At 49.1% G+C, this 25672-nt stretch overlaps 1 protein-coding gene across 6 annotated transcripts in view; it reads left to right on the top strand.

The window, feature by feature from the left end:
- The window catches only part of BCL2L1 (BCL2 like 1), a 48379-nt gene extending 23199 nt beyond the window's left edge, over nucleotides 1-25180 (top strand). For all 6 annotated transcript variants that reach the window (XM_045444961.1, XM_045444960.1, XM_045444963.1 and 3 more), the window contains exon 3: nucleotides 23521-25180. In XM_045444961.1, the coding sequence (XP_045300917.1) occupies nucleotides 23521-23658 (138 nt within the window). In that variant the 3' untranslated portion in view covers nucleotides 23659-25180. The remainder of the gene's footprint in view (nucleotides 1-23520) is intronic.
- Nucleotides 25181-25672: the final 492 nt, after the last annotated feature.

The following is a 25672-nucleotide window of genomic DNA, read 5'->3' on the forward strand; positions in this document are numbered from 1 at the left end:
TTGCTGTTTCTTAATTTGGCAGGGGAACTAGCCTGGGTAAAGACTAGAAATGGGATGTGGGAAGGCCCAGCTATTGCTCATTCCCTCTCTCACCTGGGTAACTGGATCAGCTGTCTCTCTGCTTCTGCCCTTGCCTGCCCCCCCCAATCTGATATCTATATAGCAACCAGTGATCTTTTTTTTTTTTTTTAATGTTTATTTCAGAGAGAGAGAGAATGCGCACACGCAAGTGGGGAAGGGGCAGAGAGAGAGGGAGACGCAGAATCCAAAGCAAGCTTTATTTAGGCTCTGAGCTGTCAGCACAGAGCCAGATGTGGGGCTTGAACTCACAAACCATAAGATCATGACCTGAGCCGAAGTCAGACGCTCAACCGACTGAGCCACCCAGGCTCCCCACAACCAGTGATCTTTCTAAAATAGAAATCAGGTCCTGTCGTTCTTCACTTCAAGACCCTCCAGTGACTCATCATTCGTGAGAGTAAAAACTGAAGTGTATACAGTGCAGGAACAGATGGAGGACAGTCCCCCAGAAATAAGTGGCCTAGGCTTATTCCTTCTCTGAAGCAGCCCTGCCCCTGTGTCCCTGTGTGTGTGCGTGTGTGCAGGCACAAGTGAATGACACAGTGATGATGCTATGCACCCAGGACATTTCATAATAGGGCAGGACATTGACCACTGCCTTGGGACTCTTGAAGGTCATCAGGGCTGAGAAAGCTAAGGGCACTCCTCCCCTCTGAATCTGAGTCATTTCCTGAGAGATGTTGGTCATTCATTCATTTGTTCATTAACAAGTATTTGCTGAATGCCTGCCATGCATTAGGCACTGAGCTATAGGTTCAGTACACAGAGTGAACAAACCAAAGCCTCTGTTTTCACTGTACAAGCAACGGCAGAAGCAAGAGACTAATAAGAAATTGGGCAGGTGAGCATGGACAGCAGCAAGAGACCAGTAAGAAGCTGGCTGGGTGACAGTGGGAGTTTGTATCAGGAGGGTGTGGCAAAAGTAGTGAGTAGGGAAGTCAGAGCTTCAGTATAATTTGAAGGTCGGGCCAACTGGGTTTGTTGATGATCGGATAAGAGGTGTGAGAGAGGAGTCCCAGGTTTTTGGCCTGAGCAACTGGAAGGAGCTTGCTGCCATTTAATGAGAAGGGGAAGATGTCATGGCCAGTGGAGTTAGACTGCCTGCATTCAAGTCCTAGGTTGCTTGCTGTTTGACTTTTGGCAAGTGTTTGACTTCACCAAGCCTCAGTTTCCTCAAATGTAAACCTGTTTCGGCTTTAGGCAGTTGGATGCTGCGAAAACTTCATGTTTCTGAAGGGTTTAGGACAGTGCTGGCATACACTAAGTCCTCAGTAAGATTTAGCTCTGATTATTATTATTGTGCAGGGCAGGGAATCCCGTGACCGAGCAGGCAGCAGGTCCCACCCCACCTCCGCCACCCCCTCAAGGAGCCCACCCTCCAAGAGGCAGCTCAGACACCATCTGTCCAGCAGAGAAAAGCCACAGGGAGACAGCTTTCAGGGGGCATTAGATAGATGAGCCCTTCCCAAGAAACTTAATCTCATTCTCAGCAGGTGCTAATCCCAGCAGCCTCCCTTGGTATCTGAGCCCAGCCCACCCAGTTCCTTTTCCACCCCCACCGTGAGTCCCAGACCCTCTTCCCCTTCTCACCAGCCCCAACTGCCACCAACACACTTCCTTACCAGATGGAGAGGCTCCACTAGGAGGAAACTGCCATCTATCTGACTGAACCGAGTCCCTGACATGTATCAGGTCACCAAGGGCTTCAGGTGCCACCTGTCCAGAGCCCCATCCGCCTCCCTCCCCAGGTGCCAGTTCCTGGGCGTGGTGCTTGATCCAGGCGGATTCAGCCTGGAGCCAGCTGGAGCCAGGGACTCCCATTGTGCCCCAGCTGCTGCCTGCCCTCCTACCCACAGGCCAAGAAATAGGCTTAACCCTTTGGACACCACACGTGTAGTGAGAATTAGTGGTTGCAGTTCTGACTGAGAATTGCATTATTTTCCAGCACACCATTTTTCTTTGTTTAAGAAAGTTATTGTAAATACAACAGTGTATGTAATGTGTATATAAGGTTTCAAGAATAGGAAAAATGATCACCTGTAAACTCATCACCCAGTTTAAGAACTCAAACATTGGGGCACCTGTGTGGCTCTGTCGGTTAAGCATCTCCTGATTGTGGCTCAGGTCATGATCTCATGGTTCTTGAGTTCGAGCCCTGTGTCGGACTCTGCACTCACAGTGCAGAGTCTGCTTGGGATTCTCTCTCTCTCTGCTCCTCCCCCCCCTCACATGCACGTGCTGTCTCTCTCTCAAAAAAATAAACTTAAAAATTTTTTAAATATTTTTAAATAATGGAAAAAAAGAACTCAAACATTCATGAACACCTTGGAGCTCTCTTGTGTTGCTGTCTCTAGTCACAGCCATCTCCCCCCATTCTCCTGAGAGTTGTATTTACCATTCCCTTGCGTTAAAAAAAAAAAAAAAAAAAAAACAGTTTTACTATATAGAGAGTATTTTGCATGCTATTAAGTTTCATTTAAACATACTATGTGTGTATTCATCTGTAGTTCGCTTTTTTTTATTCAACGTTGTGAGATCCATCAGTGTTAAGTGTACAGCTGCAGTTGGTTCACTTTCATATCCCCTTGTATGATTATGTGTCTGTGTATCCATTCTACTGTCAGTGGTTATTTGGGCTGTTCCCTTGTTTTCGCTATTTCAAATGTGGTTTTGAATGCCCTGTGTATGTCTCCTCCACATGCACATGTTCTCCAGTGCGGTGGTTCAGAGACTAGACTGCCCATCAGAATCACCTGGAGGCCTTGTTAAAACACAAGTTGCTGGGCCCCCCCCTACCCCCCCCCATCCCCCTAGTGTTTGGTTCCGTGAGTCTGGGTTGGGATCCTGGACCACACTTTGAGAATCATTGCTGTAGGGAATGCACCCAGCAGTGGAATTGCTTGATGGAAGGTCATGCCCGGATTGCTTTCCTAGCTCTGTGTTGGTGAGAGTTTACGCTGCCACCAGCAGCATGTGAGTTTCCATTGCTTTACATCTTTGTTAATACTTGATATGGTCAGACTTTAAAATTTTTGTAGAGCTGGTGGGTATGAGATGGTATCTTGTGGTTTTAATTTGCATTTCTCAGATTACAAGTGGGGTGGAGAAGCTTTCCTTACTTCTATTGACCATTCATGTTTCCTTTTTTTGTATAATACCTGCTTAAGTCCTTGCTCTGTTTCTTTTGATTGGCTTTTTTAGGGATTTGTAGGAACTCTCTATATTCTAAATACTAATCTTTTGCCTACATGTGTAGGCTCTCAGTTTATAGTTTGTCTTTTCAGTTTCTATATGTGTCTTTTGATTATTAGACTTTCTTAATTTAATGCAGCTTAGTCTTCTATGATTTATACTTTTATGTTTTGTTGAAGAAATCTTCCCTTAACCTGCAGTCCTAAAGACATGTGCTTATATTTTCTTCTAAAAGTTTTAAAGTTTTGCTTTTCACATTTAAGTCCTTAATAGATCTAGAATTGACTCTTTTGTCACCTTAAAGTTTTTGCTGGCGGGATACCTTTATTTCTGTGGGTTTTAAACGTCTACAGATCTGAATTATTTATAACTTGAGTTGTACCTGGAGCTTATTATGTACACTGCATTAAAATTTCATATTGAACAAAGGTGCCCTCTTTGGAAAAGAGTTTTGATCACATTTAAAGCCCTTCCAAGATTTTTTTGATTTTTCAGATCTTAGATATAATGGTATTGTGTTTTGTTTTTTTTTCTTTTTAATATTCCTTCTTTTTTAGAAATACATACTGACCTATGTCTGGACTTTGCTACAAAATAATACCAGGGTGAAAGAGAGTGTTTGGGAGCAGATGAAATCACATTGGTATTGAGTTGATCATTGTTGAAGCTGAGTGAGTGATGGGTACATGGTGTCTACTTTTGTACGTGTATAAATATTCTCATAATGAAATATCCAAGGACTATTTTCAGAGTTACTTATGGAGTAAAGCATCTTTTCTTATACTTTATCAGCCATTTGTATTTCTTCCAGAGCCAGTTGGGTCTCCCATATACTACCAGGAGTCCCCAGTAGTGTTCTCAGCAGGAAAGCAGGAGATTAGTTGTTAAGAAAAACAGGAGGGACTGGGAATAAAGGTGGGATGCACCAAGAGCCTGACCACCCCCACTCCCTCCAGGACTAGTTTCCCTCCCTTCCTTTTTTTCTTCCAGAGCTATTAGGGATAATTTTTATTTTAACCAGAGCCTTCTTTCCCTGTTATTCTACCTGGATAGCCTTAACCCGGGGGATAAAGGAGCATCCTCACAGATGCTGGTCCTCCCCCATCTTAACAGGACCCTGAGACAAAGGGTCAGAGATGGTGGCAACCCTAGTGCAGTTAATCACATAGTAGCAATGCTGTTTTGGCATCCTAGGATGCAAATACCTGAGTTGTCATTTTTCTTCTCATAGTGTAATAACTGGCCAAAGCGTCAGTCTCTGGGGAGCCCCAAATGCATGTCGTGGGAGAATCAAATTTTTTCTCTCCCACTCTTTAATTTTGATGTATTTTCTTGGAATGGGTAATATATTCAAGTGTTTCAAAATTCAAAAGGAACAAATGCCTCCCTCCCACCCCTGTCTCCTAGCTGCCCAGTTCCCTTGCTAGAATAGACTCCGTAGACACAAGCAAATGCCCATATGTTTCACCCAGTTTTTATACAGATAGTCGTGTGCTATGCACACGGTACCTTGATTTTCTCACTTAGCAGTGTCTCAGAGGTCATTCCATATCAGTCTATCGAGAGCTTTCTCATTCTTTTTAATAGCTGCATAGTATTCTGTACATGATACTATCTTCAACTTTATTTATTTAATGTTTATTTATTTTTGAGAGAGCAAATCCATGCACTTGAGCACGGGAGGTTCGGAGGGGGGTGGGCAGCAGATCCTCACTGACAGCAGCAAGCACAATGAGGGGGTCGAACTCATGAACCTTAGAGATGATGACCTGAGCCAAAGTCAGTGGCTCAACTGACTGAGCCACACAGGTGCCCCTCTACTCTATTTAACTAGTTCCCATTAGTGGGCACTTTTTTGCAGTCTCTTGCAGTTATAATAGCGATACTCAGTGAATAGCCCTGTCATATTTGTCATTTGGCCCATCCATGTATGAATATGGGGTTATCTGTGGGGGATAAATTCCTAAGAAGTGGAATTGCAAGGTCAAAGGATAGGTGCACCTATGATTTGATAGATATTGCCAACGTGGGAATATGGCAGTGGTGCCAGTTTACAGGAGCATCTTTTCTCTGTGCACCCCTTCCACTGAGGCTGGGTTTGATTCAGCACGTTTATTGAGTGCGTTACAGTGCTGGGTCCTGGATACAAAGATAACACTTTCATGTATCAAGTAAAATGGTTACTATGTGTCAAGCACAGGCAAATACAGCCACAAGGAAGCCAACAAGGAAGGTTTTTAAATGAGAAAACTAAATAAAGCTCAGAAAGGTTAAATAATGTGCCATGGTCACTGGCCCAAGCTAGTAAGTAGCAGAGCAGAGTTTAACCCCAGGTTTAAATCCTCTAACACCTATGCTCTTAAAGAACACCCTTGACTGCCTCTCAGGAGGAATAACATACGGTCTTAGAGTCTAACACAGGTGAGAAATTGGGCTCAGAGAGAATAACTGGCCAAAAGAACGCACAGCCAGGAAACTATGGAGTCCCCAAGGGGGAACCCCCATATGTCCATTTGAGGCCTATGGTCTGTCTGTACTGAGCTGCCTCCCTTCCTTCCATGGAAAGAATGTCCAGTCTCATTAGGATTCCATGAAGAGAACGTTCTCCATCCAGTTGCTATAGAGAGCCATAAATCACCGGTTCTCTATGTGCATGTGTTGACCATTAGAGGTACCTATAGACAAAATCCATCTATGATTAATATACTAATGACAATATAGTTGCTGCTGTTTATTGAGTACCTATTGTGTGTAATATGCTATATAAAAGGTACCCTGTGTTGTATTTTTAACTCTCACAATAATCTTGCTTGGGAAACATTATTGTCCCCATTGTCCAGATTGGAAAACTGAGAATAAGACAAGTTAAGTAATAATCCCAAGGTCAAATGCTATTAAGAACAGAATGCAAATCCAATCCGTTAGACTCACAATCACTCATGTCCATGGTCTTCCCTTGGCTCTCTCTTCCTCTTCCACTTGTCCATATCATTTGGTGCTCTCTCGGGAGGGTGAGTCTGGCTCACACTGAATGCTTTAGAGAAGAGGGCCCTTTAGCTTCCATTCACCCTCTCCCCCCCACCCAACTCCTACCCCAGTATAGGGTACTTAGCATAGGGTAGCCAAAGAGCAGGCCGCCACGTGATGCCTGAGGTTTGATGATGCCCCCCCCCCCCGCCCCCCGATACTGGCTTAGAAAGGACCCATCTCCCAATTGTGTAGCAGGTGTTCTTTGAACACCTGTCATGTACTGCTCCAGTGAGAGAGAAGTATAAAGTACAGGCCTAGTTCTCAATAACTTAAATCATAAGACTGCAAATACCAAAGTAAATGGAACAGACTAAAAGGATCAGAAGGGTTCACAGGAAAGAGGAAGCATAACATAATTATAATAATAGCAAACAGTCATGGAAGACTATCGGGGGTAGGGCTTCTGCCCATTTTATAAACACTCAGAGTTTGAGTGATAAGCCCAGAGTCACACAGCAAATAAGTGTCAGAGCTAGGACTCTGAACCCTCCACGGCCTCCCGAGGGGAGGGCATTGTGGGCTCTGTGCTGGGTGGCCAGGTAATGGGAGTCTGGAAGGATGGGCCTGATGTGGATGAGAAGGGAGGTCAAGATGGAGGATGAAGGCTGAGAAATAGGGCTGTTATATTCCTAAGATATTGTGGCTTGCACTTTAAGCTCTCCTTTTGAATGTGGGGAAACCCAGGCTGGGGTCATAAAGTAACGGCGCAGGATCATTAACTAAGGTTTGTCTAGTGTTTCTTTGTGTCCATACATTATCTCATTGAGCCTCTCTCTGACTGTGCTAGGAAGCAGAGAAGGTCTTACCATGGAGAGAACTGGGGTCTTCTGACTTTAAATCCCAAGTCCTTTCCACCATCCATGCCACCTCCACATTTCTATAGTGAGAGAACATAGCCTCAGCAATCAGACACACCTACCTCCTCCATTCTGTCTCTAGGATCCTAAGGTTTGCAAATTGGGGCAATTCCAAGTAAAGAACAAGCCCCGAGGGAGGCAGGCAGATGGCTAAGGGATGAATGACACAAGGGAGACACAATAATGCTAAAGTTCTTGTAGTGCTTTTTCTCAGTGCACTTGCAAGTATTTGGTTTACATATGAAGAAAGTGAAGTGACTTGCCCAAGATCACAGTGAGTTAATGAAAGGCAACCTGGGGATTAGAACTCAGGTCTCTTGTCTCCTAGGAGAGCTTTTCCCTTATGCGACACCGACACCGCACCTCTGAGGGGGGCCACGGGGAAGGCCTAGGAATAGAATCATGGCCTTGAAACTACTAGAGCCAGAGAGATCATCTGGTCTATTGTCTACACTTGATAGATGACAGAAGTGAGGCCCAGGGTGCTCAGTTGACATGTCTGCAGCCAGATGGAACCACCGCAGAGCAGGAGTAAACCCATGTGTCCTGACTCTAAAGTCCCAGGCCCGTTTTACATTACCATGCAAAACTTCCAAATTGCTTCTTTTCTGTGCAGATCGAAAAGCTTCCCTCCAATGCCAATAATTGACAGTTGGAACAACTGTTTAGATTGGGGAGTTCTTTTCCAAATAGAATCTCATTCCCTCTCTCTATCTGTGTCTCTCTTTCTCTCAATTCTTAGGGTAATATACTAGAATAGGAGGGGAAAAAAGCTTCAGTGGAAGATTTGGTAGAAAAAAGATGAACATTTGATAGAGTCTCCGAAATCTAGGGAGGTCCTCAAAGCCAGGAAATAATTTAGAGGCCAGCCCCATCATCTTTCCCAGCCAGCTTACCACTTGCCCTGCCCTCCTCACAACAGGCCTTCAGAAGGCCCAGCCTTCCCTTGGCAGCTGCATCTGGTGAACACCAACGGAAATCCCTGGTATTTTTCTTTGCATGCAACCAACCATGGAGATGTAGGTCAAGCATTGCTGGCCTGGCAGTTACAACAGCAATAGCTTTGCTCCCTGCAGCTGCAGCCATGTTTGCTAAGCCCCATGAGGATGGGAAAAGGATGTTCCCCTCCACACAGATAGTGAATCCTCAAGGACCTGTGTGGGTGGAGCCGGCTGGGACTTAGGAGGGTGCTGGAGAAGACCATCTGGAATGTGGGGACTAGGAGGGTAGCTCTCTGTCTCTTTCCCCCTGAACGTCTGCTGTGTGTGCCTAGTGACAGGATTGGCAGTGCCTCTTCTCCACTCAGCTTATCATCAGGGATAGAGGAGGCTGGGAAGGTCCCATCCAACTCCCTGAGCTCAGCTGGGCCCCAGGCCTGCACCTGAACCCCCACGCCTGTCTGGTGTTTACAGGATTGAAGCTGCCACCCTTTGGGACCCAGCCTGTTTTCATTTCTTGCTCTCAGCTGTCTGGTCTCCATGGACCTCACCTACAGGTTTGTGCGTGCCCGTCCCCCACAATGCAGCCCCATGAGATTGCTGTAGCCTGGCACACTTCTCTTTGGTCTTTGTTCTCTCCAGCAGAGCCTCCAGTTCTGTGCCTGGTCCAGAGGATAACTTTTCCGGCCCCTCACAAAGGCTCTGTTGCTTCAACCTAGCTGTACCTTTCCCAAGACTCAGTTGCTTTGTGTACATTCTGGGGGGGGTGGGGCTGTGGTTTTAAGGCACTAAGGGGTTTACCTGTGTGGTTCTTCTGGACTGATCTCCAACTGGCTGGCTGCTTCTGTCCTGAGCTTTCTCCTGCTCTGGACCTCCTGTGTCTCTTTTGTAAAGGTGTGAGCCCAAGATCGATAGATACATGTATCACTGACCTTCAAGGTAACTTATAGGTGATAAGCAAATGGACATTCTTTTAATAATGTTTTTATTTTATGTTGATTTCCAGTGCGGCAAATGATATTGGTGTTCTAGTTATAGTAGTAATAACTTAAGTTGCCTTTTCATTTCGTTTATTCACTTAGCAGATATTTACTGAGTATCTATTCTGTGCCAAGCACCATTCTAGCTACTGGGAATATCTGCCTTCACGGAGTTTATATTCTAAAAAGATAGAGAGGTGGTAGGGAATGGAGGGTGGCGAGGCAGCATTTGGGGTTTGGGGGGTTGTTTGGTTTGTTTTTTTTTTTTTTTCTTTGGTTTCTGTTTCTTTTAAATAAAGAGGGATTGGGAAGGACTTTTCTGAGGAGGAGACACATGGACAGAGATCTACATGATTTGAGGGAATAAACCATGTATCGATCTGTGATACATTGAATTGCTTTCAGTCTGTGGTAAGAACATTCCAGACAGAGGGAACAAGTACAGAGGCCCCAAGTTGAGAAGGGTGTGCTTGGCGTGTTTGAGGAAGAGCAGAGGAGGTAAGTGTGGCTAGAACGGAGTGAGCAGAGGTAGAAGGTAATGGTTTGTGTGAGCCACCACGGGACACTCTGGCTCCTCCTCTAGGTGACATGGGAAGGCAGTGGAGTGTTTTGACCAGACAGACTGTGGACGCTCTGGTAAAGGACCATAGCCAGGGGGTAAGAAGCTGGGAGACCAGTAAGGAGGTTGTTACAACAGTACAGGCAGAAAGTGGTGTTGGTCTGGACCAAATGACAGTGGTGGAGTTAATGAGAAGTGGTAGGATTCTGGATAAATTCTGAATATAGTTTCAAAGGAATTTGCTGACAGATCAGTACTAGGGAGGATATTTAGGAATGACTCCAAGGTGTCCCACGCTTCAGCACCTGGAAGAGTGAAACAGCTACCGTTTACTAAAAAGGAGAAAGATTGCAGGGGCGCCTGGCTGGCTCAGTTGGTGGAGCATGCAGCTCTTGATCTCAGGACTGTGAGTTTGGGCCCCACGTTGGGTGTAGAGATGACTTAAAAAAAATCTTTTTAAAAAATAAGTAATAAGTAAATAAATAAAAAGGGAAAAGATTACAGAAAGAACGGCTTTTTGGGGGGGAAGAGTAGGGATTGAGAGTTTTCAATACATTTATTTAAAGTTTTTAAAAGTGAGTCAATTGATAGGAATGTCAATAATAACAATGATACACGGAGAAGGCCAAAACAGTAATGGCGAAATTGTGGGTAGACTGGACCAGATGTGTCTGCCCTTTCAGCTCTAAAATGCTGCTTTGGTGATTTCAGACCTCACGGTCTGCCATTCATGAAGAATGGGAACTTGAGACTCCGTCTAGAATGTCATCAATGCAGAAGGAATGACAGGAGATGAATCCCTTGGGTCAGGCTCACCCCTTGGAACGACTTGGGAAGTTCTCACACACATCCTGGCCCGAGGCACTGCTCATTCACTCACTCACCTACTGAGCACCTTCTGTCTAGTACGCCCTGGACCCAGCACAGGTCTGCTGCCCCTGCTCTCCTAATGTAAAGCGAGCTACCTTTACCTCCACCCCAGCCTGGGCCTGGCTACTCCATGGCCCTGCAGGTCCCTAGTAGCTGGGTGATTGATGTGTCTGCTGAAAGTGGGCGGCCACAGTGTAGGCAGACCCTGTCCTTCCTTTGTCTCTGTCCAGCCCCTGCCTTCCTCCTGTCATTGCCATCCAGCCCTCAGGGCCTGGAGAGCAAACTGCTTTGCCTCCATGAGAGCAGAAATGATTTTGTCTCTTTCTTCATCCCGTAGGGTTCCCAGAGTTATCAAACTGGAAAAATATCCTCAAAGGCCTCTTTCCCTGCCTGTTGTAGGTGAGAAACAAGGCCAGAGAGACTAGCAACTTCCCTAGCCCACAAAATCCATCAGCAAATCCTTTCAGCTCTACTTTGTTGGGTTTTTTTTTTTGTTTTGTTTTTTTTAGTTTGTTGTTGTTGTTTTTTAAGTAAGCTCTACATCCAGTTGGGGCTTGAACTCATGACCTTGAGATCAAGAGTCGCATGCTCTACCAACTAAGCCAGCCAAGTGCCCATCAGTTCTACTTTTAAAAATAAACTCTGAATCTGACTGCTTCTCACCGGCTTCCCTGGCACCATCCTGGCCAAACCACTATCATATTTCTCTTGGATGACTACATCACCTTCTCACCAGACCTCTTGCTTCCACCCTTCCCCCTGGAGGTCTTTACCCAGCAGCCAGAGGGACTCCATTAAAACCAAAGTTAGGTTGTGTCCCTGCAGTGTTCCCTTGTCACTGAAAGGACAAGACCACGTTCTTGAATTGCATTCAAGGCCCTGCACAGTCTGACCCTTGCCTACTGCCAGACACCATTGTTACCATTCTCCCTCATTCATTTTCCTTTAGCCATACTGGTGTCTCCTGTTTAAGAGTGCCCAGGTATGTTCCTGCCTCAGGGCCTTTGCGTTTGCTGTTCCCATTGCTTTCCTCACATCCTTGTGATGCCTGTACCCTCACTTCATTCAGGGCTCTGATCAACTGTTACCTCCTCAAGAAGCTTTCCCTGACTATGGGTTCTAATTCTCCTGTCTTCCATGTTTCTGTCTAACCCTTTTTTCTCATTTATTTTTCTTCTTAGCACTTGCTACCATCTGACACATTTATTTATTGCCTGTCTCTTCCCATTAAATTGTAAACTCACGCAGGTAGGAATTTTCATCTGATTTAGTCACTGCTTTATCCCCAGTACTTAGCATAGTGCCTGGCATTTAGTGGGCACTTAATAAAGATTTATGGAGTGAATGAATGTCCAGAGCCAGCAGGACAGCTTGTCTGGTCCTTCCTGCAACCTCACAGCTCAACCCACAAAGGGGTCATGATCTGTCTTAGAAAACTCAGATAAGGGGCGCCTGGATGGCTTAGTTGGTTAAGAGGCCGATTCTTGATTTCGACTCAGGTTAGGATCTCAAGCCCTGCATCGGGCTCTGTGGGCTCTGCACTCAGAGTGTGGAGTCTGCTTCAGATCCTCTGTCTCCCGCTCTCTGCCCCTCCCCTGTTCATGGTCGTGCTCGCGCACTCTCCCTCCCTCTCCCTCCCTCTCTCTCTCTCTCTCTGTCTTTCTCTCAAAAAAAATAAACGTTAAAAAAGAAAAGAAAACTCATATAAGAGTGCTGCCAGAGCTACTTGGCATCACTTTTGTTTCCAAGATAGTGGCCAGATAAAGGGAGGGACTGGCCTTGCAGGGGATGGGTTGATGGTTGGGGGGGGGGGGGGGCGGGGGCTCAAAGCAGCCACAGCACACCTCTCCCTTTCCCATCCACGAGGCACCAGGGAGCATGCCACTTCTCTTCCGTGTCCTCAAAATAATTTCTGATTCATATGGCCTAAGAGTAGCAGATCTTCACTAAATAGCAGGCAGCTATGTGGGGTTAAAGAGGGAAGGAAGGAAGAGCTTAGTAACATCCCCGTGCATCTGCCCCATTGCACTCGCAAATTTAATATGCCCTGGAGTCAGACCCCCTCGTTCAGCAGCTGGTGATCTCAGACAAAGCCTTGTCACCTCTCCGAGTCTTAGCTGCTTCGTTAGTAAAATAAGGACAACACCTACTTTGCAAGATTTTGAGAATTCAGGCAGAAACTCGGTAAATATTAGCTGTTTTTGTGTATTTGTTTGTAGCCGTAAATAATGAGATGGACCATGAGAAACACAAATGAGGCCCCTCTTTTAAAACAGCTAACTTTCATTGAGTTCTATGGACCATTTACTTCTTGCTGCCAAGCCTGTGATGTTAAGTACAGTGCTCTCAGGGAGGAACCCTGGTTTGGGAAGGTAATGGGTCTTGCCTTAGGTCCCGCAAGTAGGCAGTCATAGAGCTGAAGCCAAAACCCACACTGTCCAACTCCAAGGGTCAGGAGGCCTTGCAGGGGAGTCCCTTTACCTCCTCTGGGTCTCAGTCTTCCATCTGTTTAGGGAGGGAGTTGAAGTATACAGCTCTGTAAGCCACAGATCATGACACATGAATTCTTGAGTGATCCACATGTCACATCAGGTGGGACAGCAAGTTGCTTTGGGGCCTCCTGGTGGTGGTGCTCTTCTGCAGTTTATGGGTGCTCTGGGTGTTGACTGTGAACAGTAAACGTCCTGGTGGCCCCCACCCCGTGTCACCCCGCTGCAGAGGCAGTAGTCCGGCTCTCCTGGCACTATTTCAGGCATCTTGCTATTCTGTACCTTGAGGCAACCCATGGACTGGGGTGAGAATGAACTGAGGAGAAGACCAGAAGGAACCAGAATGTAGGAAATGCAACTCAGCGGGAGCCTTCAGCTCTGAGTTTTTGGTTTCAAGCAGTGTATATGTGAGCATTCATATGTATAGGGGGGAGGGAAGGGTGTTGCTGGGATTTCTCCCATCCTCAAATCCTCCGGAGCTGTTGGCCTTCTGCTGTGGAATTCCAAACATTTCCGATCAGATAAAGGTGGCTGAAAATACCCTGACTTGTTTGGACTAGTCAGAGGTAGTGCTAGGGTGAAGAAAGAGGTTGAGGCCACAGGGACAAAGCCCGGCAAGATCTGGCCTCTCTGAGGAGCTTGCCCTGGGTCACAGATGTGCCCATTGCCCTTTTCCCCTAGAATCCTACAGGTTAGAGGGCAAGACTCAGCAGGCTCTGAGGTGGAGGAAGATCAGACTCCTTTATGGCAACAAGTCCTTCTACTCCAGAATGTTGCCTCTCACCTTCCACGCTAATTATTGGGTCGTCTGAATACCCGTCAGAGAGAACTCAGGTAGTTACTAATCCATCCGTGTGTGAGCTACTTTCATCCTCTTCATGCTGTAGCACCAGTAGGAGCCCTTGAGGATGACCCCCCCCTTCATTTTACAGATGGGGAAAGTCCCAGACTTTCCCAGTATCCCAGACAGGGGAAGAGACTCAACCCAAGTGAGCCATAGATAGAGCTGGAACACAAAACCCACATCTACTGACTCTTGGCCTGGTGTCTCTTCACAGCACACAGTGTTGATAGCACCAGACAAGGTAGTGGGGATAGCTTTGGGTGGAAATAAGAGAGGGGTGGCTGCTTTGGACCGTGGAGTACTTTGAGGCATAGATCCCAGAAGAAGGAGTTTTAGGGAAAGGGTTGGCCCCAGAGACCAAGCCCCTATTCTTTGTAGGTTGCTAACCCCGGTCCCTCCTGCCTGTTGCCTCAACACAATTCAGATGATGTCTTTTCCAGAACCTTCCCATAAACTTCCATCATCCTTCCTGAGCCTGGAAGAACTTGGTTGTCTAGGGAGTTCTGGTCACCCTGCCCAATCACCTGGTGTCTCGGGGCTTCCTTCTTGTTTCACCAGGCAGTGAGGATGGGGATAAAGAGAGAGGGAGCTGGCCTTTTCTTCCCTACCCTCTTCACTGTCCACCAGTCAGCCATACTCCTCAGCACCTTCTCTGGGACCAGGCTGGGCTAGGCCTGAAAGAGCTCATGGTAAAAAATGAACAGCTCAAAGCAAAATAAGTCAGTCAGAGAGAGACAAATACCGTATGATTTCACTCATATGTGGAATTTAAGAAACAAACAATCAGAGGGGAAAAAGAGGCAAACCAAGAATCAGACTCTTAACTATAGAGAACACACTGATGGTTGGGGGTGGGGGGATGGGGGAACTGGGTAATGGGGGTTAAGGAGTGCACTTGTTGTAATGAGCGCTGGGTATTGTATATAGGCGTTGAATCACTAAATTGTATAGCTGAAACTAATATTGCACTGTAAACTAACTGGAATTTAAATTAAAAAATGAACAGCAAAACAAATTGGTAAGAGAGCTGAAGGAGACTTAGAGTCAGAAAGCAGGAGGCCTCCTTGAAGAAGGAACCTGTAGGTGAAGACTTAAGAGATAGGTAGGAGAGACCTTGGCAGAGAGACCAGCATAGGCACAGGTCCTGAGGCTGAAGAGAACATGGTATGTGAAGAATGAAGCAGCCTAGCCCTGGACAAAGCTGAGGAAATCCTGCAGGGTCTTGCAGACCACAGAGAAGGCTCTAACACTCAAGCTGAGCCCTGGTCTAATAATAAGACCAGTAGTAATAGCCAACATGTACTCAAAGTTTGCTCTGCACCATGCAGAATTCTAAGAGCCATATGTGTATTACTGTTAAATCTTCACAGTGTTCTTGTGAAATAAGCACATCTTTAATCTCCATTTTATAGACAATGTCCAAAGCTAACACCTCTCAAGTCTAATTGCAAGACTTAGTGGGTAAGGTGCTGGCAGCCCAACTTGGTAGAGAAATAGAAGAAATAGAAATAGAGCCTTGGCCTCATCCAGATAGCACTGCCACTTTACCAATGAGGAAATTCTACTCACAGAGGAGCACAACCTGGTCCAGGACCCAGAACAAGGCCAGCAAAGCTTCCTCTGCCAGCCCCTGGTGATTTCTTGGGCAGCCCTCGGGACAGAGCTAGAGGAGAGAGGACCATATCTGATGCCAGCCAGTGGGGGGAGATAGAGGAAAAGAGGCAAAGAGAGCTTTCCAAAAGTGAAGTGCTCCATGAGTATATAAGCAGAGATGCCCTAGAGATGACTGCGAACTCCCACGAGGATGGGCCATCGGGAGTGAAACACACCTACCACATGACCTTGATGTTCCACCTTTCTGAACCTGTCTGGGAAATCAGGATGTTAGGGATGAGCTTCAGCATCACATGAGAGGTTGGGTAGGTATGTTATGAGGTCACTTTTGAGTCTCCGACTCTTTTTCAAGGGTGAACCTTATCTCCCAGGACACTGGAAGAAGAATGAAAAGCTATAGCCATCCACTCATGAGACAGTAGGGGGTTAGCAGGGGTGGGATGAGAGACAGCAAAGTGAGGGAGGTCTTGGATTTCCAGGGAACGAATGCATATGAACATGCAGCAGCCTCCCAGGAGCCATTCAGTGCTTGGGCTCTAGAGCCAGACTGCCGCATACAAGCCCTAACTCTGCCATATGAGCCGTACGTCCTTGGCAGGGTCCCTTGACCTCTGAGCCCATTTCCTCATCTGTAACATGGAAAGTAACAATAGCACTTCATGGGGTTATTGCTAGGATTAAGTGAATTCATATACATGATGAAGCTCTTAGCACCATGCCTGGTACACAGTAAGTTCTCAGTAAATATCAGTCATCCCAGGGAAGGAGGTTGTAAGCCTCTAAATGAGCATCTGTGCCCGCAGTAAACGTCTCTGCCTCTAAGACTAGCATCCTGGTTCTGAGCTGAGGAGGTGGAGAGCCCACGCTTGCACTGCTAGGCCCGATAGCTTTCTCAATTCCCCAGCGGAGGTGTTATCTCCTCCCGGCACAACCACTTCCTTTTCTGAGAAATGAGCACATCTGTCAGGCTTAGCTTCTGAGAACTAATGGTGAGGGAGGAGGCGGGGGAGGAGAGGCTGGCAGCTGACAGGGGCAGAACTGGAGAAAGATTAACGTGAAGTTTGCTGCAAGGATGCCTCCAGATATTCCCTGAAGCCCAGATGGCTTGAGCCCCCTCTCCCCCCCCCCCCATGACACACTGTTGTGCCAGTAACACCGAGGTCACCTTGCTTTTTAGTAAGTGCTAAGTGCTTTCTTCCCCTGATCTCACCACCACTGTCTTGGGAGGTCAAAACAGGAGAAACTGAGGCTCTGAAGTACAGAGGTTTGCTATGGTGCCCACAACTGGGCTGGCTAGACTGGGGTCACCCTAGCATAATCTGGTCACCCGTCTCTGCCTCTGCCCTGAGCTGCCTCTCTGAATTGCCCACTCCCAGTAGAGGAGAAAGGGCGTGTTTCTTTCACATTGCTGACCCCAACGGCTCCCCCGGGAAAGCCAAGGGAAGTGGATTCCAACCACAAACCTCACTTCTTCCGAGTCTCCGCCTGCAACTCCCTGCCAAGAGAGTGATAAGGCCTCTCCTTTTGCCCCATCCCCCCTTCCTGCCATCTCCCTGGGATCTCCTAACAAGGCCTCATTTATCTATTCAGCAGGCATGTATCAGCCTCTCCTTCAGGGAAACTGAGGCTAGCAGCAGAAAGTGACTCTGCAAGGGATCCCTGGCCTGCCCATGCTGGGCCGTGATGAGGCCAAGGGAAGGTACAGTGCTGATGTCTCTGGTACTTTCTCTGGGCTGCTAGGAGCCCCTTCCTCTTCTCCACCTACCTCTTTCCCAAAATAACCAAGCAGGAAGGAAGTGGTGGGCCTGGGCCTTCCAGAGTCACCCTAGAGGAAGGAAGGGCCCGTCTGGCACAAGCACTTGTTCCCCACTGAAGCCAGGACGGAAGGGTTTCACTTTCCCTCCTGGTCTTCGTCACATCCTTTTCCTGTGGCACCCAGTTCCCCTCAGCTGGCTGGGGGCCAGAGCTCATTCATTCAGCTGGTGGCCTCGGGCAACCTTCCCCCTCCGAGAGGGACCCAGGACTATAGCCCTGGCCCAGAAATGGGGTTGCTGCTGCACATGCTGGAACTTGCAACCAACTTCCCCACATACCCACTTTGGGCAGGTCTCTCGGTGTCTCTGAGCCTCAGTTTACCTGGGTGTAGATTGAGGTCCTCCTTCAGTAATACAAGTGCATGCACCTGGACCATGATGGGGCTTGAAAAGTATTGTCCTTTTGAAAGTAAGCATAGTCTTGTATGGAGGTTGGGAGCAAAGATACTGGAGCCAGACTGCTAGTGCAGGCAACCCAGCCACTGTGTGACCTTGGGCAAGTCACAGATCATCTGAGGGCCCCAGGGCCATCAGCTGTATGATGAATTAACAACAGTACCCACTGCCTGACAGTGTGGGGACAATTCAGTGAACTGATCCACAAAAAGGATCAGGAGGAGTGCCTTCTTGCAGGGTAAGTGCTCAGGAATCCTCTCCCACCACTGCCACTGTGTAGGTCAGGTTCTCTGTGGGCAGGGGCAGCAGGGACTGAAGAAGGCAGAATCAGATATCGGAATGAGCAAGAGGCCAGAACTCTGACAAGTCCCAGGTGAACTCTGAAGCCTCCATTTTCACATCCGTAGATGTGGCTATTGATAAATAGTACGAGGATTAAACAAAAGTAATCATTTGTTCATCTAATGATGTGTACCTCATGTGTATATATATGTGTGTATATATATAATCTATGTGTATATATACAATAGATTCATTTAGAATGGCACCTGCTGTGTTCCAGGTACAGCATCAGGTTCTAGAGGTACAAGGGATAAAACCACACACAATCTAGTGGAGGAGACAGGACAAAACATAGTCACTCAACTGTATGTGATTGTGCATGTAATCAGGGATTATGCCCCAGTCTGGGTGAAGTGCTTTAGCTCAGTGCCTGGTACAGCTAACATTCAAATGTGTAATAAAGGTCAGCTGCCATATTAGCAGTTGTTATTATTTTATTGTTATTTAACAAGTGAGGACTGGGCTGCTCAAAGTCACACCGCTGTGAAGAAGGATGGAAACGTGGGAGGGGAGAGAGAAGGGTGGGCATCAGAGGATTGATCAGTCTCAGGTGGGTGCTGCACTTCAGCCCCTGGCAGGGTGGATGGGTCGCTGCCTGAGGGGCATTGTGCCAGCCTTTTTCCTCACTTCACCAGGGTTGCAGATGGCTGCAAGGTAACCTGCATTGTTCAGTTGGCCTCTGGGCAGAGATCTAGCTTTAGTCCGTCTGTGCCTGTCTGGATGGGCCTGGCTTCAGACATATGTCAGATTTGAGCCCGCTGACTGAGGGGGGAACTGACACACAAATGGGGCTCAGCCTAGGGACACCTTGCCTTTCATTCTTGCCTCAGGGCCTTTGCACTTGTTGCTTCTGCTGAAACAGGCTCTTTATTTACCCCAGGTTTTCTATCCTCTCTTGGCTACTTCCACCTTGCCATTCAGCTCTCAGCTCAAACCTCACTTCCCCAGGGAGACCTTCTCTGACCACTCCACCTATATCAGTCCCCCAGCTATTCTCTGTCACCACCCCATGACTTACTATCTTCAAAACCCCATCATCTCTGAAATTGTCTTGCTTCTTACCCTGTCTGCTTTCCACCAGGACAGTGTTTCTCAACCTTTTTTCCTATTGCCTTCCCGTGACATTTGAATACCACACCTGTACTCCGTATCTCTTTATGTGCTGTGGCCCCGTGGAAAGCCACAAACCACTGTAATATCCAAGAATTTTTTGCTTCGCCCCACTGGGAGTGATAGCCCTCCCGTTGAGAACACACAGACTAGAACAGAAGCTCCATAAAAGCAGAGATCTTCTTTGTCTTGTTCACTGCTGTGTCTCCGGTACTGGGCTTGGAGCATGGTTAGCACACAAGAAATAGTTACGGTGTGGGGCGCCTGGCTGGCTCAGTGGGTAGAGAGAGCATGCACTCTTGATCTCAGGATCGGGAGTTCAAGACCCACATTGAGTGTAGAGCTTACTTTAAAAAAAAAAAAAAGAAAGGGGCGCCTGGGTGGCTCAGTTGGTTAAGCGTCCGACTTCGGCTCAGGTCATGATCTCGCGGTCCATGAGTTTGAGCCCCGTGTCAGGCTCTGTGCTGACAGCTCGGGGCCTGGAGCCTGCTTCGGATTCTGTGTCTCCCTCTCTCTCTGACCCTCCCCCACTCGTGTTCTGTCTCTCTCTCTGTCTCAAAAATAAATAAACGTTAAAAAAAAAATTAAAAAAAAAAAGAAAGACATATTTATGGTGTAAATGAAAGTCCAAAAACCCTGGAAGCACAAAGGAGACCTTTGTCATGGAGTCTCGTCAGCTGAGTAGCGGTTGGCTAACTGAGGAAGATGATACGGGGAGGGTGACCAGTTAAGAGGACACACAGGGGTGAAAAGCACCCTGGAGTATGTTGGGTGGAGCCCTTCCATGTATGTGGCCAGGACTGTTGGAGGCAGGATCTTGAAAGTGGTCCCAGCTTCGGCTTCTCCTGGGGACCCTGGTTCTTGGCTCACTGCTCTAAAGGGCCCTGATGCCAAGTCGGGAGACACCAGTTCCTAGTCCAGGCTCTACCACAAACTAGCCATGTGAAACTATAGAATGGGCAGGTGCATTGGTCTTACTAACTTGTGGGGGATCTGGCTGGCGGGGGAGTCCATGATCCTCCCATGGAAGTCATTAGCCATTGCCTATCCCCGGTGGCCCTGAAAACTCCTTTACGAATCCCATGGCAGCGGTCACAGCTACAAAGAGAAAACTTCCCCCATGTTTCTGTCACCTCAGCTGAGAATGCAGACAGCCTCATGCCCGGGTCTCTTGAAAGCCTCTGTGACATCAGAGACTTCCCTGCCACTCACCCTTGCATCTCACCCTCCTGCCCACCATGCCAGCTCTGGCTGAAACTAGTGGGAGCCATTGAGGAGCACCGGGGCTTATCTCTGCTTTTCCAGAACCAGGCTGCTCTGCAATGCTGCTTGTTTATCCAGGGCAACCGCCCACTGAGAAAATGGCTGTGTTTGTTTCCAAGTGTGTCGTGTGAACCTTGAGCTAAATATACCCACACCACTGTCTCCCCAGCACCCGCCCTGCAATGGCACACCCCATTTTGCTCATGCTCTGTCTGCAAAAGCAGTCCCCAGAATCCGTGGCCCCTGGAAATCCTACTCCCCCTCCTCAGGAGAAGGAGCTCCTAATGAAGGTTGTCCTGGCCAGGAATGCATGAGTCGGGGGGTTGGGCAGGTCAGAGTCTTGTTCTCTATGGCACCGAAACGAGAATGTTCCCTCCACCCTGGAATGACTGTTCCTGGACAGTGAGTGCTTTGTGCCCTTGCAGGGACAGGGCCTGTTTACTCCAACCCAGCCCCAGAGAGGAAAGTTTCCCGTGGCTGCCAGCCCTCTACTTTAGGAAAGTTCCCATCGAGAGAGCCAGGCCTCTCCCACTTTGGCTGCAACCCCAGTGTCCCTGGTTTCTTAAGAGACATTGGGCCCCTTGGGAGAGCCAGTTCCTTCTGGCCTTGGCCTCACTTCTCCCATGCCCCCGATAGCCCAGTAGTCTTCCCCCATCACAGATCCATCTTTTTTTGTCACTCCACTTGGGCCTACTTCACTTAGGACACTTAGGACCAGAAAAATTACAACTCCTGTAAGAATTTCTTTGTCCGCCAACACCCATGAGGCTAGCCGGGATGAGGGGGGAGAGACGGAAGCATATCCACACGACGATGCCTGGGCAGCGACAAGGCCAGAGAATTAGGAGGCTGGCTGCTGCCACACCACTGCCCTTCTCTCTCCAGACCCAGGGCTCCTCCTCAACTCCACCCCCTCTTTCTAGAATCCCATTTTAGCGCTACTGACAGGATACATCATCCCAGCCCCCCACATAGGGAAGTGTCCTGCTATAGCCATGCTTCCTTTGGAGCTGAGTGTGCCTGCGTCCTGATCCTGGCTCTGCCACCTGTTAGCCGGCTGACCCGAGGCAAGGTCTTCCCTCTCCAGTGTGAAATGGGGCTCAAATCTAGCTGATGAAGGTGAAATGGGTAACTACGTGGCACTTAGTAGACTTGTAGTACCTTCATTCTACTCATGTGTTTATTGAGCACCAACACGTGCCAGACACTGTTCCAGACACTGGGTATATAGAGACAAGACAGGGGCTCTGCCCTCGTCAAGCCACACCTAGTGCAAGAGATGAAACAAAGTGTTGAATCTGTTCATTATGCACCGTTATGAGAAGTGCTGGGGAGAAAAATAAAACAGGGTAAGAGGACAGGTAGAGAGGAGGATGGGTACCATTTTAGACGAGGTGGCCAAGGCAGGCCTCTCTGAGGAGATGACATTTGAGCAGAGTCGGCAGTGAAATGAGGGAGTGAGGTGGGTGGTGATCTGGGGTCAAGTGCTCCAGGCAGTGAGAACAGCAAGCTCCCAAGCAGATGTTGGAGGAAAAGCAAGGAGACCCGTGTGGCGAGTGTGCAGCAGGGAGGGAGGAGCAGGTTCCGCGAGACCTCGCTGGCCGTGGTGAGGAGTGAGGGCTTTATTCCAGGTGTGATAGGAAGCCTTGTGAAGGCTGAGAGCTTGGGATGAGATGGGAAGGAGTGACATGGCCTGAATGGAGGGACTTTTTCTAGTGGTTTTCCCCCCATACATCGTAAACTATCTGGTAGGGGCTGCAGCTTCGGTGTCTCTGCTGTTTCCCTGATGGCTTAATAAACACTCAGGAGTCTTTGAGTCATCTTGGCAGTTTGGTGCACAGGGCACTCTGCTAGGTACCAGGATGTGAGCAAAAATGACACTGGCTTTCTAAGTGCAAGGGAAAGCTGTTGGAGGACTTTAAACCCAGGCATGCCGTGATCTGATCTATGTTTTTAAAAATCCTCTGTGTGGAGCATGGACTGAGGGGGCTTGTCAAGACCAGAAGGAAGGCCAGGCACACATCACAGTGAGCAAACTGGCCTGGTGGAACTTGGAACCAACTGGTCTGAGGGAGCAGCCACCACTCGGCCAGTTGGGACCAGGTGGGAATGAGGGCCCACCTTCTTGGTGGAGAGGAGGAACATGGGCCCTGGGACCAGCAGGTGATCCATTCACACTCTAGACACACACCTCCCTACGCCCAGAGGCTCCTGGTCTGTAAATGGGAAGAGAGGGTCTGTACTGCAGCATTGTTGGGAGGATTAGAGGACAAATAGGGAGCAAAGCCGACTCACTAAAGGGTACTGCAAACCCCCTCTCCCTGCCCCACAGGCTGGCTCCGCCCTGGGCTGGGTAATTTAACCCACAGCCCTACCTTCCCCATATCATGTGCTTCCCTCCTGACTGGCCTCAGGGCTGAAGGCTGTTGCTCACCTCCTCCTGGGCCCAGAGTCACGCCCCCTGGGGGCAGGCCGAAAGACATGGACAGGGCCTCCTAGATCCTGTCCCAGTCCTGCATCATCATTGCTGCCCCTCTACTCTGCCCCACTCTGTCTACCCATCACTCATCCTGGCCAGAGGCTCCCTCCAGAGGGAGAAGGAGCCTTTGGCTCATAATCCCCAGACTTGACCTGCCCCTGAATCACTGGGAATTTAGCCCCATCTCCTCTCCCTCCCTGTCCCCTCCCTCTGTCACAGCAGTGGGAAGGCTACTCACAGACTCAACTCCATGCTCCTCCTCTGCTTCCAGACCACACATGAGCCAGCTCTCGCTCACCACTTTACCCTCTTCTCCCCTGTCCCCTTCTTTCCTGCCCTCTGCTCCAGCCACCTAGCCTCCTGTCACCTCCCTGCCCCTGCCTATCTCTTTCCCGCAGGTTCTCCAGTACCACTTTTTAGCCAGCTCACCTTGGACAAAGCTCCTTCCCAGCTTTGCACCTGTTATCTCAACAGTAATGTGTGTTGGTCATCCCCAGCTGGGCATCAGGAAGAAGGGCCGCCTTTAACCCTGTGTCTGGCGCAGAGGAGGCACGGATGGCTATAGTTTTTCCAATCACCATTACAGCAGATGGCCCCCTTCTCCTACCCCCCATGTTACTGTCAAAGGACTCAAATAGCACCTTCTCTTCTTCTCCCTGCAGGACACTTTTGTGGAACTCTACGGGAACAATGCAGCGGCCGAGAGCCGGAAGGGCCAGGAGCGCTTCAACCGCTGGTTCCTGACAGGCATGACTGTGGCTGGCGTGGTTCTGCTGGGCTCACTCTTCAGTCGGAAATGACCAGACACTGACCACCCACTTACCCTCCCTGCCCTACCCTGCCCCCACCACATCCCTTTATCCAGCAACCATTGCCACCAGGAGAACCACTACATGCAGCCTGTGGCCACCTACCCATCACAGGGTTGGGCCTAGACCTGGTCCCCTGCAATTAGTTTTCTAGAAATCTACCATGCTTCTGTGAAAGCCGCCTTCCCCACACCTCTGTTCTCCTGGCCTCAGAACCCACAGAGTTTCCCCAAAATCTGCCCCATGGAAGCTGGCAGGTGTGGGGGGTGTATGTGGTTGGGGCTGGAGGGCCCTGCCTGTTTGGTGGAACCCCCCAACCCCTTAGCCTCCCTGAGAATGCTTTCTTGCCAGGGAGCTGGAAAGTTTTCTGACCCTTTTCCCCAGGAGAGACTAGATTGCCTTCGTTTTGATGTTTGTGGCCTCAGAATTGATCATTCCCTATCCCTTCCAGGATCTAGGTCCCCTTCCTATCATCCCCACCTTCCCAAGAGCCACTTAGGGGCCACTTTTGACTAATTAGGGATTCAAGCTGCTTGGGATAAAGAAACAAGGACCAGGACCTCCTCTCCACCTCTGGCCTGGCCAAAGTCCCTGACCCCAATCCCAGTGTCCTCCAGAGGCCTCTGGCTAGAGGCCAGCCCCACCCAGGGTGGGGGGCTGTAGCTGCAGGAAGCACCCCATGCCAAAGCTAGGGTGGCCCTTGCAGTTTAGCACCACCCTAGTTCCTTTCCCCTTCCTTTCCCTTGGCTCCCATGACCATTACTAAGGGACCAACTGGGCCCGAGGCAGGTGCCCCAGAGCTGTTTATGGCCTCAGCTGCCTCACTTCCTGCGAGATCAGCCTGTGGCATCTTTGCCTTGGGCTACTGCCCACAGAGTTCAGGGGTTTCGGGGCCTCGGCCCAGACGTGAAGGGGAGCTACAGGGAGCAGCTGTGGGAGCCCTAGAGTCTTCCCTACCTCAGGCAGGAAGGGCAGGAAGGAGACCCTGATGCACGAGGTGTAGGTGGGGGTGGCTGGAAGGGCCAGTCCTACCTGGTCAAACAGGTGTGTGCCCCACCCCCATTCAGCCTGGGTCACCAGGCTGCCAAGGTCAGAGTGGCCTGGCCAGGAGTCCTTCAGGCCTCCCTCTACTCCACCCATGGCCTGTCTCATCCCCAGGGGTCCCGGCCTACCCCTAGCCATCCCGGGCTCTCTGCTGTACATATTCGAGACTAGTTTTTATTCCTTGTGAAGATGATATACTATTTTTGTTAAGCGTGTCTGTATTTATGTGTGAGGAGCTGCTGGCTTGCTGTGCGTGTGCACGTGGAGAGCTGGTGCCCGGAGACTGAACGGCCTGATGCTCCCTCCCCTGCCCTGGTCTGGGGAAGCCAGCTGGGGGTCCTGGCTCCTTAGGGGCAACTGTCCCCCCCCCCCCCCACTCAGCCCCCACCCCACACTTGTTCCAGCTCTTTGAAATAGTCTGTGTGAAGGTGAAAGTGCAGTTCAGTAATAAACTGTGTTGACTCAGTGAGCAAAGGACCTGGGCTCTTGTGTGCCCCGGGCTGGGGAAGGAGGGGCTGTGCGGCTGGCTGCTGGGCAGGGGTGCTGCAGGGGAGCTCCCTCTGGGCCTGAATCTCTCCACCTGCCATTGATGGGGTTTTTATTGAGTGCCTGCTGTGTGCCGAGCCACTGGGGCTGTGCGTGAACAGGATGGACACAGTCCCTGCCCCCAGGAACTGACATTCTAGGGGAAGAAACAGCCGCTTGGCAAGTATTTACTGAGGCCTGCCTGGCACAGGCACAGTCCTAGAGCCCTGGGGATTCTGCAGTGAACAAGGCCCTTCCTTTATGGAACTCCCATTCTTGGGAAAACAGACAAATGCAAGGATGGGTCTGGCTGCTGGAGGGCAAAGGTGGAATCTGGGTGACCATGAGGAAGAATGGCAAGACTAATGAAGGACCTAGTGGGGAAGGAGGTAGGAAGGAGTCAGACTTGAGGTAACATTTTAATGGCAGATCCCAC

The sequence above is a fragment of the Leopardus geoffroyi genome, chromosome A3 (genome assembly GCF_018350155.1).
Source record: "Leopardus geoffroyi isolate Oge1 chromosome A3, O.geoffroyi_Oge1_pat1.0, whole genome shotgun sequence".
NCBI lineage: Eukaryota > Metazoa > Chordata > Mammalia > Carnivora > Felidae > Leopardus > Leopardus geoffroyi.